At 46.6% G+C, this 17798-nt stretch overlaps 1 protein-coding gene across 1 annotated transcript; it reads right to left on the reverse strand.

Annotated features, from left to right (window-relative positions):
• Positions 1-216: 216 nt before the first annotated feature.
• Positions 217-678, reverse strand: LOC306926305 (DNA-directed RNA polymerase II subunit RPB4-like; the record flags this gene model as incomplete). Its single annotated transcript, XM_079505573.1, has 1 exon — positions 217-678. The coding sequence occupies one exon, from the start codon at positions 676-678 to the stop codon at positions 217-219; it is 462 nt and encodes a 153-aa protein (XP_079361699.1).
• Between the last annotated feature and the right edge of the window lie 17120 nt (positions 679-17798).

Genomic DNA, 17798 nt, shown 5'->3' on the forward strand with positions numbered 1-17798 from the left:
GGGGGTCCGTAGCCTAATGCAGGTCAAACTTCTCTTATGAGGGTCCCTGCCTGGCACACGTTTTCAAATGGGCGTCCACAGGCTAATAAGTGTGAATTTGGGGGGCCCTTGACATGGAAAAGGGTTTGACAACCAATGAAATAAACCATTAAATCAATCAATCAAACAAACAAACAAACAAACCACCTCACTCACTTCACCGCCCCCGTCAGTCAGTCAGTACTGGAAGCTCCTGTTGGCCTGCAGCTGGTCCAGGATGTGCTGCAGCTGCTGGTCGTCGAAGCGCCCCTCCAGGCCCGGCACGAGGGCCCTGGCCTCGTCGGCCGCCTCGGGGCACAGGTTGGCCAGCGTGGCCAGCTCCGTCTTCATCAGCCGGTGCTGCTGCAGCAGCGTGCGCACGCTGTGGATGGCCTCGCGGCTGTGGAAGCGCGAGAAGCGGCCCGTGTACGCCAGCGTCTTCAGCAGCACCTCGGACACCTCGGGGTCGTCGTCGCAGCCGGCGGCCACGCTGTCGCTGCCGCCGCCGCTGCCGCCGCCGTTCTCGCTCTGCCGCCGCCGGTGCTCCAGCAGCAGGTGCACCTCGGAGTTGAGCAGCGTCTCGCCGATCTCCAGCTCCTTGGGGAGCGCCGCGTCCGCCTCCCCCGCGCTGGCGCCGCCGCCGTCTCTTCCCGAAGACATGTTGTGCCCCGTCCGGACGAAGACTGTGTGGCTAAGAATCTGGGGGTTGGACGAGAAGAGTTACCCAGGTAAACCTAGATGCCCCAATCTGACCAGGGGGAAAAAACTTCTTGTCCCCTCTGTATCTCCGCTTGGTGCGTCTCTCTCTTGTCTTGTTCTCGTGTCTATACACTCGTTCTTTGCACCTTGTGCTCGTTATCTCTCTGTCGGTGACCGTCGGCGTCTCCGCCTTATAAAGGACGACGGAGCTCGGCCACTGATGTCACGTGACGTCACGTGCGACACAACCGTCGTTGTCCTTTCGTGTTTTGTTGCGTTCACACGGGCAGATGTGCACGACGCCGTCTACCGTTCATTGTCAATGGAAGCCAGCGACGTGAAGCTACGAGGCAGCTATGACGCGTGAAGCCGCCGCGAATGATGCTGTGATGTGTTTATGCATCGTTTCATACGCACCACGTTTGGCATGTTGACCGCCGTTGACGTAAAACTATGAAATGTCCTGTTCCGAGTGTTTTACACTATATGCTGTGATTTTGTAGAGAAGAATACACCCGGAAATCACGTGATACAAACAATCTCCATGCTGTCCGATACAACGATATAGTTTACTGCGAGAGTGAGGACTAGCCAACATCAACTCCTGGATCCACACTTTCCTATATCTAACATCAGGTTGTTGAGCTCTGCAGTGGTGTTGGCTAAGCTGTCGCGCGCGCGTGCGTGCGTGTGTGTGTGTGTGTGTGTGTCTTGGTGCAGTTGCAGTCAAGCATATCAAGCATGCAGTCTATATGCAACGTACGTATATGCCTTTGTTTTTGTTTTATTGTATTATTTCAGTAAATATATTATTCAAAGTGCTATGGAGGTCTTCAATAAACAGGGAGGAAACAGCGTGGGTGGGTCTTGCATATAAATTCTATCAAAAACATGGCTGCATTGAAGCTATAGTTCAGTATATTATTCCAGGGACAAAGACGTGATTCACACTTGTTATGCTGTTCTAGTCGCTCTTGTTTGGGGCCCTTGCTACAATCCTTACATATTAAGTGCTTGTTTTTCTTTTTGGGAAGGGTTGAAATGCTATAATCGTAATGTCGCACATTACTCTTTGTTGTGGTCACTGTGCATAATGTTGTGTCGTATCTTATGGACACGAGACCATACAAACTTAAACAAAACGGGAGAGCACGATAATTGTGAGACGCAGCAGACAGCAGAGTGATGTTGTTCCTCAGAGATGTTTTATTTCGGAGTACACAGCAAAGCATACAGGCTCCTCCGGCGGCCTTACGCCGTCCCAGACTGACCGACTGACTGACATAGAAATCAACTAGCTTAAGTACAGTTTTACACAATACACATAGCTCCAGACAGCTGGCCACCCCCCTAGATAGGTAGAGACCCTTTGAACCATTTACCATTTGATCAATCAGTCTGTTCCTTCATGTCAACAAACTCCTTTTGTCATACAAATAGCCCCAGGAAGGCACAAATGGCAAGGCCCTCACCACATGGGATCGGGTGTGTGGGAAAGACAGTCACATACTTTGGAGACGAACTGACTAGTGTAATTAACTATACCTACTGAATAAACAGTTGTCGAGTAGCCTACATTTGTTCACATAGCCTATGTTCAAGAGAATTATTGATTCATAATTCACCACATTGTCTGCTAAATGCAGTAAAATGTAAAACGAGATGTGCCATTTCAATAGAGAATAGCGCCGAAAACTCAAGCTGTCGGCTCGCTGAAAATCGAGGCTCTACAGGCTCACACTGCATCGCAAAGTCATGCGTTGTGAGCTTGTAGATCTAGGCCGTCGGTTCTCAAAGTGGGGACCCCCAGAGGTCCTTGGGGAGAGGAGGAGTACCAGGGGGGCCACAGCAAAAGTATAGTCTATTAAAAAATAGCAGATTTACAAGCTCACGCCACTAGTCTAGCCATTCCAGGTTAAGTTTTGTTGGTTCACAAAGGATTTGCTCATTGATTACTGCTGCAATTCTCCTGGATGAGACTGCAGTGTTGCTTAAATCCCTAGAAAGCCAAACGTTAGAAAGTGACACACAGATTTAATTTACTTCAAGCAGAATGAGATGAGAAGACTGGAGACCACCGGGCCGGCGCAAAGTAAAAACCTTAAAAGAGGAAGAAAAAAAAATCCTAAATGAATTAGGCTGCCAAGAGAGAGCCCCCAGCCTGCCTCCGTACGTACGGGTCTCTCCAAGGAGCTATAGTGCAACGGTAACGAGAAGGAGAGATGGAGTGGTACAGACAGTCTGATTTATGCTTCGTCCCAACCGCGGTGTCGCAACAGCCGTGCTCGCGACGCCACACCGCCACCGCCCGTCAGTGGTGGAAAGTAACTAAGTACTTTTACTTAAGTACTGTACTCAAGTACAATTTTGAGGTATTTGTACTTTACTTGAGTATTTCCAATACTTTTACTTCTACTCCACTATACATCTCAGAGCCAAGATTTGTACTTTCACTTCACTACAATTATTTGAAAACTTTAGTTATACTAGTTACTTTGGCTATTTTAATTTTAATTAGAAAACATACGTTAACCACTTCAATCCTACACATTTCGGCCATTTGAAAATAGCAGATCTACAAGCTCACAATGCGTCACGTTGCGACGCATTGTGAGCTTGTAGATCTCCATCCATCCATCCATCTTCAACCGCTTATCCATAGTCGGGTCGCGGGGGCAACAGCTCCACCAAAGTGCTCCAGACTTCCCTCTTCAGAGCAACATTAGTGACTTCCTCCTGGGTGATTCCGAGACGTTCCAAGGCCAGTGAGTCGATGTGTTTCCACCAACTGCGCCTTGGTCTGCCCCGGGGTCTCCTCCCAGTGGGACGTGCGTCGAGGACCTCCCTAGGGAGACGCCCGAGAGGCATCCTAACCAGATGCCCGAAACACCTAAACTGGCTCCTTTCCAGGTGAAGGAGCAGCGGTTCTACTCCGAGTCGCTTGTAGATCTGCTATTTTCAAACATTTTCAATTCCGTACTTGTACTTGTAACGAAGTAGATCTAAATTGCAGTACTATTGGTACTTTTACTTAAGTAAAACAATTGAGTACTTTTTCCACCACCACCGTGCGGCAGAAAATAAACCCCCGGGCTTCGAGGCTTTGCCTGGAGGAGGGGCGAGGGAGGGAGGCGAGCTATAGGGAAAGAGAGAGAGAGAGAGAGAGAGGACTAAGGTGAGGAGGGTATATATGACTGATGGGAGAGGTGGGGTCAATTACCGGCACACAATTACTGCACCTAACAACCGCCATCCATCACCAGACCATGGCCTCCCTCCCCGTCCCCGAGCGATGCGGCGGCAGCAGCCATCCCTTCGCCGTCGTCGTTGGCCACATTTGCGTCGCGCTTTCCCGCCGGATCGACCCAGACCCTCTGTCATCCACCCCCCCCCCGAGGACCACACCACCCCGCACCCACCCCCAGCACGCCAACTGAGGACCTGAGCGGCATTCCCAACTAGCTGCACTCGCTCTCAGTGGTTTTCAAGCCTGTATTCAAAAATGTTACTTGAGTGACAGTGCAAAAGTATTGTCTTCAAAGTATACTTACAATACAAAATTTGAAATTTGACGGGACAGCAACGTATAGAAGTACGTGAGTAAAATGTACTTATTTAGTTTCCACCAGCCCTCCCTCCCTTCCACACCCCGTGTCTCCTCCTCTTATAGTGGCTGCATGGAGGGGAGGCGTTGTGCTCAGCCCCAGTGGCTCAGGAGACTGGCACAGGGCTGAGGCTGTGAGGTGTTGTACTCAGCCCCAGTGGCTCAGGAGACCGGCACAGGGCTGAGGCTGTGAGTTGTTGTGCTCAGCCCCAGTGGTCCAAGAGACCGGCACAGGGCTGAGGCTGTGAGTTGTTGTGCTCAGCCCCAGTGGTCCAGGAGACCGGCACAGGGCTGAGGCTGTGAGTTGTTGTGCTCAGCCCCAGTGGCTCAGGAGACCGGCACAGGGCTGAGGCTGTGAGTTGTTGTGCTCAGCCCCAGTGGTCCAGGAGACCGGCACAGTGCTGAGGCTGTGAGTTGTTGTGCTCAGCCCCAGTGGCTCAGGAGACCGGCACAGGGCTGAGGCTGTGAGTTGTTGTGCTCAGCCCCAGTGGTCCAGGAGACCGGCACAGGGCTGAGGCTGTGAGTTGTTGTGCTCAGCCCCAGTGGCTCAGGAGTCCGGCACAGGGCTGAGGCTGTGAGTGCTCGGACAGCTATCTAAATCAGGAGGTGGGCAACTTTGAAGATGGAAAGGGCCACTATAGTTCCACACTCACTCCAGAGGGGCCACGTACTGCGCAAAAAGCATGGAATACGGTTGTGTATATTACAGGAAACTCCCGTTAAACTTACCAACAAACCCCACTAGTCTAGAACAGTGGTCTTCAACCTTTTTTTTTTGCTTCGGACCCCTATGCCTAGCAGAAGAATCCTCAAGGACCACGTCAGCACCCACCTCCCCAAAACAGTATATTTAGCATAATGTCTCAAATGTCATGGGAGATGTGCGCCTGCCAGAGCATTGAAAGTAAAGGGACGGATTATTAGGGACATTTGTTTGGGTTGAGCGAACAGCGAAGTATCTTTGTTTTATTTTATTTCCGTTCTCTGACATTAAAGGGAGAAACATAAAAGAGGTCTTTCCTCCCCTTATCCCTGCACCCCGCCACACAAACCAAACCAACAAAGCAGAATTATTTATCACCTTTGAGCTCCAGGTATTCAAATGCAATGAATTCTGGGATATACATGTAGGAGCTGACCAAAAAGCACAGTTACATCTAAAACAAATATGGAGAGCAGCCGTTCGTGTTTGAAAGTGTAAAAAACAAAAAAAACAACTAGGATGAAAAATGTTCGTCGACTACCTTTTCTCACTGACAAAAACAAAATGAAAAAACGAAATAAAAACAAGAATTGACGACATCAATGAATTAATTAAGCTGCTGCCTTATATCCCCTGGCTGAGAGGCCGGCTATAGAGCAAAAATCACACCCGTGTGAACTGAGTGGTGTAAGGCCTGTCTGACGTAATGAAATCATGTCTGACGTAATGAAATCACACCCGGGTGAACAGGGTGAACATAGCAACCATGCTCATTTTTCCTGCACTAACAAAGCCAGGTGTAGGAAATCATACCCGGGTGAACAGGGTGAACATAGCAAACATGCTAATTTTTTCTGCACAACAAAGCCAGTTGTAGGAGTGGTTTACACCACTCAAAAAGTGTGTGGTTGCCTAGAGACGAGGCAGCCAATCAGGACAATAGGTTGTGAGTACAGCCAATGAGAAACATAGGTCTCAACTACAGCAAGTGGGCGTGAAAGCGGGGGCTGCCCTAAGGTTCCAGCAGCTGGTAAATGATGACTAAAACTAAGACTAAATATATTGACAATTTCATCAACAAATAGGGAGCGACTAGTGGAGAGTTAGTTAGTTGCTGCGAGAGTGAGGTCTAGCCAACACCAACTCGGGATTCCTGGATCACTGCCCTCCACAAATTCCTATCCAACATCAGGTTATTGAGTGTTGTTAGCCAAGCTGTAGCGCCGCACCACGTCTACATAGGTGGTACGCTTCTTTCCCCTCCTGGCTTTGCCCTGGGTTGGCTCCCATAGGGTCAATTTACTTGCCTCAAGTTCTGGGTGCCTGACGCAGTGCCCTGCCAGCCTCATCCTTTTCTCTCTGACTTTGTCCGTGACGCGTGGTGGGTCCCCATAGAGGTCCACATTTCTGATGCGTCCATGTGACACCTAGTGCCATTCGTAGCATTCTTGTAGACTCCATCCAGGGCTTTTTCCTGTTGTACTGTGAGGGTCCATGTCTCGGCCCCATACAGCAGTACTGACTCAACAGTAGCTATGAACAGCCGCCTCTTAAGGTCTTCTCCCATGTCTGATTTCCACACTCTCCTCATCCCGTGCAAGGCTTTCCAGGCAAGTGCTCTCCGAACCTTCAGATCCTGTTCAGTTGAGGCAGTCCAGGCCCCGAGGTACTTGAAGTCCTCGACTTGCTCGAGCACCGTCCCGTCTGCAGTGGCAATGGTTTTGTCCTCGGTGTTGACTGTTATTGCCTTTGTTTTCTTGGCATTGAGCTTGAGGCCGAACTTCCTGCACTCCTTTTCTACTGCCAGTAGTAGCTCCCTTCCTTTCTCGACTGTATCCGAAATTAGGGCGATGTCGTCTGCATAGTCGAGGTCAGTGATCGGGTGTACTCGCCTTGACTTCCTCGGGACCAGAGTGAACCCCAGTGCCTCTTCTCTGCCATTGATTGCAAGTCTCAGTGCATGATCCATCACTAGAACTAGTGGAGAAGAGATCCAGTAGAACTAAAAGACAAGTCATTTCATATTTGATTGCGCTCGGTTGTGACTATAATCTTATATTTAGTCAACTAAAAAAAAATTTAGATGATGAAAATGTGACAAAAACTAAAATGGATTTTTATTCAAAATCAAAAAAACGCTCTGGAGCGTATGTGCTCAAGGGAGGGCAACACTTTCCCAAGATTCCTTGCGAAGCACCGCGGAAGCATGGGCGTGCGTCACAGAGCACATGTTCTGGTCTGATAAGTCCCGGAAAAGAGTGTACAAATGGAACCAAATGGACCCCATTTTTTCACTCTCAGAGTTACACACCCATACGGGGCCATTTGGAACCCACTGGTGTAGCAGTGTTTCCAATGAGCCAACATGCACAATAGCAGCAAATAACTGACTCTGTTTGACCAGACTGGAACAGAGCCCTCATTAGTATCATCGGTAACACCTGCCGAGAGCCCATTATACATTCCCCATGAAAAGGACACTGGCCTGTCCCTCGTAGCACAACTGTCCCTTTCAGGGAACATCCAGGGACGTCCTGACGGGAAATGCAATTTCAAGGACAGGCCATTACAGGAGCCAAATAATGAAAGAGAGAGAGAGAGTGTGTGTGTGTGTGTGTGTGTGCGTGTGTGCGTGTGTGTGTGTGCAAGCATGCGTGCGTGCGCCATATTAGTAGTAAAACAGTGACTCTTCACCTTGGGACATATGGGAAGTAAACGTCCGATTTGTACTTCGCTACACGCCAGTGTCACGCAAGCGGAAATAGCCGATTAACAAGCTCACAAGGTGTCCCGTCCGCGACGCTGTGTGAGCTTGTAGATCTACCATTTCCGACATGCTTTATTATGCAGGCAGGTGGTCGCCCAGCCCCGTCCATGTTTGATGGAGATTAGATTGGATGCCAAACCCCTTTTTATCGGAGCCCGGGGGAGCTAGCGTTGTAAACATGCATGTAGCGCCTTTTATCGTTTTATAGATGCTGTCCTTCCTCTAAGGCACACTCCGTGTGCACCCCCTTGCACACATTCACGTACATTTCTCAACAAATGTGCACGTATACTCACACATACACACATCAGCACGCATATCCATTCATATCCATTTTAGGCAGGCAGGCATGAGGCAGGCAGGCAGAGGCACACATCAGTGGCCTGGGAGTTGAGTTGGGAGAGAAGGGAGACAACACGAGAGGAATAGCGATGAGCGCCCGGACACACATAGCAGGAGCTGTTGTCAGACAGGTGAGTGCATTGGGACTGAGAGAGAGAGAGAGGGGGAGAGAGAGAGAGAGAGAGAGAGAGACAGAGACACGGACACGGACACAGACACATGTAGACACAGACACAGACACAGACACAGACACAGGGAGTAATGGAGTGGAGTGGAGAAGTATATTCATGTTAATGTTTAACGTGGAGCATTGTGGTCGTATAGCCTTAGGGTTAGTGCAGGTAGGGCCTTGGGTCACTTCCGTAAGAGAGTGTGTGTGTGCGTGTGTGTGTGCGTGCGTGCGTACGTGCGTGCGTGCGTGCACCTGTGTAAGCATGACGGTGTTTCGTATACGTCTTTCACCCCAGTAGTTTCATCATGCTTGTCCTTGAACCGTGGTGCACGGGGACATACCTTGTCCTTGAACCGTGGTGCACGGGGACATACCTTGTCCTTGAACCGTGGTGCACGGGGACATACCTTGTCCTTGAACCGTGGTGCACGGGGACATACCTTGTCCTTGAACCGTGGTGCACGGGGACATACCTTGTCCTTGAACCGTGGTGCACGGGGACATACCTTGTCCTTGAACCGTGGTGCACGGGGACATACCTTGTCCTTGAACCGTGGTGCACGGGGACATACCTTGTCCTTGAACCGTGGTGCACGGGGACATACCTTGTCCTTGAACCGTGGTGCACGGGGACATACCTTGTCCTTGAACCGTGGTGCACGGGGACATACCGACGACACGCACCAACACACGCGTTGTGATGTTATAGCGACCGCTAAACTAAACCTCATTAAACCATTTAGGCCTGAAATACCTCATGTTTCTGTATCAGTGGTGCTCCATATTTCATTATTTTCAATAGTTAAAAGTTTAACATAATGCTTAAAACCCCAAAAGGGGTTCCCGCCTAAAATGGGTTAAAAGCAAGCTCGGTCTCTTTCTCTCGTATACAAACAAACGCAGCACTCAAAGACATTATGCAACCCATTCACCTTGTATTGACACAATGCACGCACGCACGCACATTTACATTTACATTTAAATTGACTCCTTACAGTGCATCCAAATCAACTTTTTTTGGGGTGGGGGGGAACCAATGAACTTGTGACCTTGAAGACGGTAGCATGTTTTATGATTTTTTTGCACATTACCTAAATTGTGTAGCGCTGTTTTGTAATTTGTCGGTTGGTGGGTCATTCTACGAAAACGTTCCATTTTCGGTGTTTAATTTTAAAAATACCATTTTTAAAAGCTTTAAGACCTTTTTTGGATGAAGTAGAGAGAGAGTAACAGGCATGCGCTTGCATGAACGTGCACACGCACACACACACACACACACACACACACACACACACACACACACACACACACACACACACACACACACACACACGCTTCAAGCTCTGACACAAAACCACTTGTCTCTGTTCCAATTTCTCGCCGCGCGTTTGCTTCTCTTCTACATCTGACAACACACAGCGAAATGTCTTTTATCCCAACCCTCGTTCTCTCACTCCCTCCCTCCCTCCCGCCCGCGCGCCTGTCGGTCCCTCACTCTCTATGTCTCTCTCTCTCTCAGACTCCGTCTAGCCTTGCCCTAGAGCCCAATTACCCAGCTATAGAACATGGAGATCCTATCACAAAGCCAAGCGACATGCTCCAGTGTTCAGCAGAATTAACAGTGGCATTCCTCCCCACATACCTGCCTGCCTCCCCACCTGGGGGTGACGAGCTCCTATGCAGCCCACCTTTGATCTGGGCGTCAGCGTCCACACATCTCACCCACAACTTTGGCTTTCATATATAGCAGCGCAGTGGGTTTTCAACCATGCAGTGGTCCGGGGACCACCAGTGGTCCTTCAGGGGGTTCCAGGTGGTCCCCCATATATGCTAAATGTTGGAGAGTTGGTAACCAAATGGACCCTTCAGGCCTGACGTCGAAATATTTAAAAAAAAGTATTCTGAAAGAATATATATTCAAAGATTTGTGCCGCATTTTCACGATTTTTCAAAAATAGCAGACCTACAAGCTCGTAGCGCGCCACTTGGTGGCGCGCTATGAGCTTGTAGATCTGCTATTTTTCAATAGCATAAGTATAACATAATGCTTAGTTAAAACACCAAAAGGGGTTCCCGTCCAGAATGGGTTAACTCTTGAGAGCGTAAAATGAAACCAAATGGGCCCCGTATGGGTCCATTTGGTTTCATTTTAGACTCTCAAGAGTTAAATCTTTGTTAAAACATCCGCATTACTTCAGTTACAAGAAGTCTACACAATTAGAGAATGCGGAAGAATTGATATTTCGATCAACGTTTGCCAAAACATCATGGAATTGTAGACAAAGTCTTATGCAATGAGCAATTTGGTGCCCTAGGCAGGACTTTTCGTGATTCCCCCTTGAAAAATGACCATGGCGCCATGGCCATGGCGTTTTTTTTTTGTTGCTTGGTGGATGCCCCCCCCTCCCCTCATGATGCCCTATAGGCAACTGCCTGTTCTGCCTGATGGGAGGGCCGGCCCTGGCAATGACAACAAAATATTCTTTAGTTTTTGGGTCTGAGAGGCGAAATGTCACCGAATGGTGGTCCGTGGCTCAAATGCAGGACAAATAACGGGCCTCGAAATGAAAAAGGTTGAAAACCACTGATATAGAGGCCGGGTGACTTTGTGGGCTCTGTTCTCCTGATCCACAGCTTCCATCTCCTCCGCTTCAAGCCCACACTAGCGGAGTTTGAGCTCTTTCTTTTTTCTTCTTCTTATATACATCTTTTTTTGTCCTGAACTCTTGTCACATTTACCATTGACAATGAAAGGAAAATTCACGTCATAGTATGTAGACGAGCATATCGGCTATTTTGGCCAGAATGAGATGATGTATGATGATAAGAGCGCCCCTCACTTCACACGGGTGAGATTTTTTCTAACCTCAATCCTGCCTGGCTCTGGGAACAGTGGTGGAAGTACTATTATGTTTCAGAATAAAAGTAGCTATATGTGACCAGGTCTAGCAACATTTTGTGAACATTCAAAGGGGATTTTCTCAGCTTTGGGTAAAACGGCACAATCATTTTAAAATGGTCATATCTCCTTCAAATATTTTCCAATTTCATTGAATCATATGAAAGCTTAAATTCTGTACTTTAATAATCTGTACAAAACTGAAAAATTACTCTGGTCGAGATGAGGGCCTATTTGCCAGACCCGGTCACATATCACAAGATAAAAGGTTACAAATAAAATACCTGCATTCAATGTTTTATTCGATTGAACGTACGTATAGCCTATACACAACTATTGGCATAAATATACTTGCAGTAGCAAAGTAATAATACAAAACGAATGCTGCTGCAGTGCTGACGTGTCTCATCACAATGTGTTGCGAGCTTGTAGATCTGCTATTTTCAAATGGCATAGAACAGGACGTATACTATCCGGTCAATGTATGTTTTCTAATGTAGTATCTAATCTTCAAGGAAACTAGAAACTAAAGTTTTCACACCATTGAGTAAAAAGTACAAGATATTACTTGAATAAATCATATGCCACAGGTGTCTCTGCTTTTTCTATACAGTAAACAGATAGAGGAATTCATGTTGACAGAAATGTGCTGTGTGCGTGCACGCACGCACGCACGCACGCACGCACGCACGCACGCACGCACGCACGCACGCACGCACGCACGCACGCACGCACACACACACACACACACACACACACACACACACACACACACACACACACACACACACACACACACAGAGGTGATCTTTTTAGAGGTCTTTAGGTGTGAATTGAAGGAGTGTTGCGCCATGTGGTGACCGCTATAGCTGCAGCCGTGTTCCATGCAGCGGACGAGATTTCCACGTCACCTGCTGTCAATCAGCCAATCAGCGAAAGGTCTCGCAGACGTCACTCGTCCTCCTCCCCGTCTAAATATTCATCAGCCTCCAGGCTGTCTCACAGCCCGGGGCACAAATACCTCTCAAAAATGTACTTCATTTGGGGGTCTAAATGGGTTAAGTCACGCTCAGTTACTTTACCAACCACTGACTGGAACACTGGAGTTTGTTATTAGCAGTGGTGGAAAGTAACTAAGTACATTTACTTAAGTACTGTACTTATAAGTACAATTTTGAGGTATTTGGAGTATTTCCAATTTCCACTCCAATATACATCTCAAATCCAAATATTGTACTTTTACTCCAATACGTTTATTTCAAATCTTTGGTTACTATAGTTACTATGTAGATGTATTATTACAAAACAATGAACCTCTTCAACTGTACAGTATTCAGCCATTTGAAAATAGCCGATCTACAAGCTCACAATGCGTCGCATCGCGACGCATTGTGAGCTTGTAGATCGGCTATTTTCAAAACATTTTCATATACTTTTGAAAACTTGAAACGTGACATTCTGCATACAGACTACTTTCACTTTTGGTACTTTTAAGTAGCCTACAATTTGATGCCAATACTTTTTCACTTTAAACTCAAGTACATTTTGAATTCCAGACTTCTACTCGTAACGGAGTAGTTGATCTACATTACAGTATTGATAGTTTTAGATTAGTTTTTAAGTAAAACACGTGAGTACTTGTTTTGTTCCACCACTGGTTAATATCAGCGGTCTGTCTACTGTAAACTGAACTTATACTTAGCAAACATGTAACCCCGTCTCCTTGAATTAGTTCCGGTGCTTCTCAGCCTGAGGCACTGTACTGTCTGCATCACCCACCCCGCCGCTGGCGCTGTCCCATCCACTGACCCGAGACGGCACACACACACAGAGTCCAGAAACCGGCCCGGGTTAATGAACTATTAAACTGGCCCAAAAAGCCGCTTTGACCGCCAACGCACTCAATGGCATGCTCTGCAAACAGCTGTCCCCTTTGTTCCCGCGAGGGCCTCAGTTCATTAGAATTCGTTGTCCGCGAGGCCGGGTGACTTCTTTTGGACGGCCATCGGAAAACGCGAAAGGTCAAGACGTTGCACGACCCCTTAACGGCCTGCAGAAGAGCCCCTTGGGCGGAGGGGGGGCTGCGTGTATGGCCCAGGCTCGACGATATGACCGCCGTACACACACAGGTGTGTTTGTGCAGATGTCTAGCCTACAAAAAGGTCAACCCCCCACCCCCCCTAACCTGACCCCCCTGCACACACACACACACACACACACACACACACACACACACACACACACACACACACACACACACACACACACGCCCAAGGCACGTTATGCCCGGTTTATCCCTGCGGTTGTGGTTGTCGTGTCGCAACACTGAAAGCAGCCGATCGATCTACAAGCTGACGAAACGTGATGTTGTGAGCTTGTAGATCGTCTTATTTTCTCACGTATAAGTCAAGCTTCGGCCTGGCAGGGCGCGCGCCAGGTCTGTGAGATCAGAACAAGCGAAAGGTTCTTGGAAGTATACATGTGAGTGCAGTGAGAGCACAAGCGCGACCCGGTGGTGGGCTGCCAGCGGCCGGCTGGCCGGCCGAGCAGTGTCGATTTTGACACCACATTTTGACTTTTTTGTTTTAGTCATAATCGCTTGAATAGTTTTAATTTAGTTTTAGTCACATTTTAGTCACCTGGAGCGTTATAGTGTTAGTCTAGTTTTAGTCGACTAAAATCTTATGATATTTAGTCGACTAAAACTCTCTACAGTTGATTTAGTTGACTAAAATCAATTTTGTCGGGCCTTGATTTTACACTTGCTGAAAATGAGTTATACTGGATCTTGTCTCCATTAGTCCCTTCCTAACATTTTAGTCTAGTTTGTATTTGTTGACGAAATTGTCAATAATATTTAGTCTTACTTAGTTTTAGTCATCATAGCTTAGCTTAGCACGTGCACCACACAATATAGACATCAAAGGAGAGACTTTTAATTATTATGCACTTTGTCCAACGCGCCTGTCACCAACCTTTCAAGGTGTGCATCAGGCTTTTTTCTAAGAAGCTTAAGTGTTTTTAAATGAGTCAAAGCTTAAAGAGTGACGCGTTAATGTGCTTTCCGACAATATAGTCCCGTCAGAGTATAGGTGTGGCGGGTCTCTCTCTCTCTCTCTCTCTCTCTCTCTCTCTCTCTCTCTCTCTCTCTCTCTCTCTCTCTCTCTCTCTCTCTCTCTCTCTCTCTCTCTCTCTCTCTCTCTCTCTCTCTCTCTCTCTCTCTCTCTCTCGGATTTAAACTTTTCAATTACACGCATGAATCTGATACCTCCCGCCATTTCAAGGACCCCCTCCCCTCCCCTCCCCTAAAAGAAAGGCACCTGCTTTCAAGCTCGCTCCCTTTTCAAAGCACGTCACTGATGAAATCAGTTTGTTTATTAGCAGTGGTGGAAAGTAACTAAGTACATTTACTTAAGTACTGTACTTAAGTACAATTTTGAGGTATTTGGAGTATTACTGGAGTATTTTTTCAATTTCCAATACTTGTACTTCTACTCCACAATACTGTTCATCTCAAATCCAAATATTGTACTTTTACTCCAATACGTTTATTTCAAATCTTTGGTTACTGTAGTTACTTTGTAGATTTAGATTATTATTAACCTCTACAAGCTCACAATGCGTCGCGATGCGACGCATTGTGAGCTTGTAGAACGGCTATTTTCAAAACATTTTCATACAACATTTCATACACCTGCTTTCAAGCTCGCTCCCTTTTCGAAGCGCGTCACTGATGGAATCACACGCAGTGCGGCTCTCCAGGATCAATCGCTTGTTTTTCCAAGACATAATAGAGCACCATCACAGCCAGAGCAGAGCTGAGGTGTAGATTCACTGTGGGGTCTCTGTGAAATACTACTATTTAGACTGCAGTGGGGTCTCTGTGAAATACTGCTATTAGACTGCAGTATGTGTGGGGTCTCTGTGAAATACTCCTATTAGACTACAGTGGGGTCTCTGTGAAATACTACTATTAGACTACAGTGGGGTCTCTGTGAAATACTACTATTAGACTGCAGTGGGGTCTCTGTGAAATACTCCTATTTAGACTGCAGTGGGGTCTCTGTGAAATACTCCTATTTAGACTGCAGTGGGGTCTCTGTGAAATACTCCTATTTAGACTGGAGTGGGGTCTCTGTGAAATACTCCTATTTAGACTACAGTGGGGTCTCTGTGAAATACTACTATTAGACTGCAGTGGGTCTCTGTGAAATACTCCTACTTAGACTGGAGTACGTGTGGGGTCTCTGTGAAATACTACCATTAGACTGCAGTGGGGTCTCTGTGAAATACTACCATTAGACTGCAGTGGGGTCTCTGTGAAATACTCCTATTTAGACTACAGTGGGGTCTCTGTGAAATACTCCTATTTAGACTACAGTGGGGTCTCTGTGAAATACTCCTATTTAGACTACAGTGGGGTCTCTGTGAAATACTCCTATTTAGACTACAGTGGGGTCTCTGTGAAATACTCCTATTTAGACTGCTGTGGGGTCTCTGTGAAATACTCTTATATTGTGGGGTCTCTGTGAAATACTCCTATTTAGACTGCAGTGGGGTCTCTGTGAAATACTCCTATTTAGACTGCAGTGGGGTCTCTGTGAAATACTATTTAGACTGAGTACGTGTGGGGTCTCTGTGAAATTCACTGGCTTGTGTGACTCCTGATCATCAAGTACTTATTTACTTGAGTACTTAATACTTAAGTACAGTCTTTCTTTGAGTATTTGTACTTTACTTGAGTACTTGTATGTCTTTATTCCTACGCCATATTTTTTTGGATACTTTTGACGAGGAGTGATCGATAACCTCAGGTTCATACTTGGCTTTGCGTGCCAAAAATAGCAGACTTAATATATTATGCTGTGCACGTCTCACATCCGACTCCACAACTGGAGTTACTGCAGCCACTAGAAGAAAGCCCTACTACGTGAATTGTGGTCTCTTCACGATAAGCAAACGCCGTGCCATCATTATTAAAATTGTAGTGGTGTAATTAAGAGTTATGCTTTGCTGCTGGGACGGGGGGACGGGGGACGGGGGACGGGGGTGGTCGTGACTTAGTACCATACAAACCAGTAGTTCTGAAACGTTTCGGTGCCAAGGACCCCCCAGAGAGAAGATTTGTGCGAGTAAAAGATTATTCTTACACTTTTCAAACACTTTCAAGATTTATTTTCTAAAATGTGCAAAGTAGCCAAAATGGATGAAGTGCATGGTTCAAATGATTGGTGATGCCGTGTGTACTGTTAACACATTAAGCTGAGGACCCCCTGGAACCCCATCGAGGACCCCTGAGGGTCCTCGGACGACCCCACTCTGGGAATATCCGACCTGCAAACACTGCCGCCTGTCATGATGATGACTTTCCCAGACTTTAATGGAAGGAGAGGCTGAGTTATGCTAAATACGATTTAGTGAGAGAGCATGGGCTGGAATTTGGGAGGTGTACTGTAGATATACAGTGCCTAATTTATATGGCTGTTTGAGTGGATGGCAGGCTTTTAAAGTTTAACGGTTATAAGCTATGAGTCCTGTTTGACTATCGATAGTGGCTGATCTATGCATACCAAGGGATGTACTATACAGTAGCACGTCACGATAGAATAGTGGAACTCATAGCAAAGGGCATATGGAAATATCATGCATCCTCAGTGAGAATGTACGCAAACATCCCTGTGTCATTCCATCCACATTTCCACTCTGTGATAACCCAGACATCACCTTTACATCTTTGACAACTAATATTATGCCAAATGTCATGGTGGTCGATTAAGAGTCCAGGGAAGTGATCTGTATTAGAGATAGTCTGCACCTTTGACCTTAATCCATTTAGGCCTGACCTCGAAATTTAAAATATTTCTTCGAAATCCTCCAGTTTTCTGAAATAAATATTTTCACGATTTTTCAAAAATAGCAAGCTCGTAGCGCGCCACTCGGTGGCAATGTTTAAAACACCAAAAGCGGTTCCCGCCCAAAATGGGTTAACCTAGAGGACGCCTTTATGACCAAGGTCATTAAATACCTGCAACAACTTCTACATCTCAGAGCTATATATATATATATATATATATATATATATATATATATATATATATATATATGCGCTATAGGTGCAGACTATTTGTTTTTATATTTGGCAGCCTAGGACATATACCCACAGACTGGCTCCAACAAATCGGGATGCCCAAAAAGGAGGCAAACATGCTGCATGCATGGCAGTATTTGTCTCTGCTATAATTGGCAGCCGCCAATATGGCTGAGACACTAGCTGTCACTTATACCCATAGAGTGAGTGAGTGACATGCCATATTGTATCATGAAAACATATGCCATGATTTTGTATAACTTTACTGCGCCTATAATATTTATGTCCCTGTATGCTTCTCCTTTATGCGGATGTGGAATCGTAAATATAGTCCATATGGCCATAATGCTATATTCTGTCAATAACTAAACTATACATTTTGGTACTACAGGTTAAGTGGAGTCATATTGTCTGGTCAAAAGTGCTTGGGTCTGAGAAGGAGTTCTCATGAAGTACCCTGGGGTTAAGCCTTTGTTCTATACTGTTTGAAGTTCTCAGGTGTGAAT

Source organism: Electrona antarctica (assembly GCF_951216825.1).
Source record: "Electrona antarctica genome assembly, chromosome: 7".
NCBI classification, from domain to species: Eukaryota; Metazoa; Chordata; class Actinopteri; order Myctophiformes; family Myctophidae; genus Electrona; species Electrona antarctica.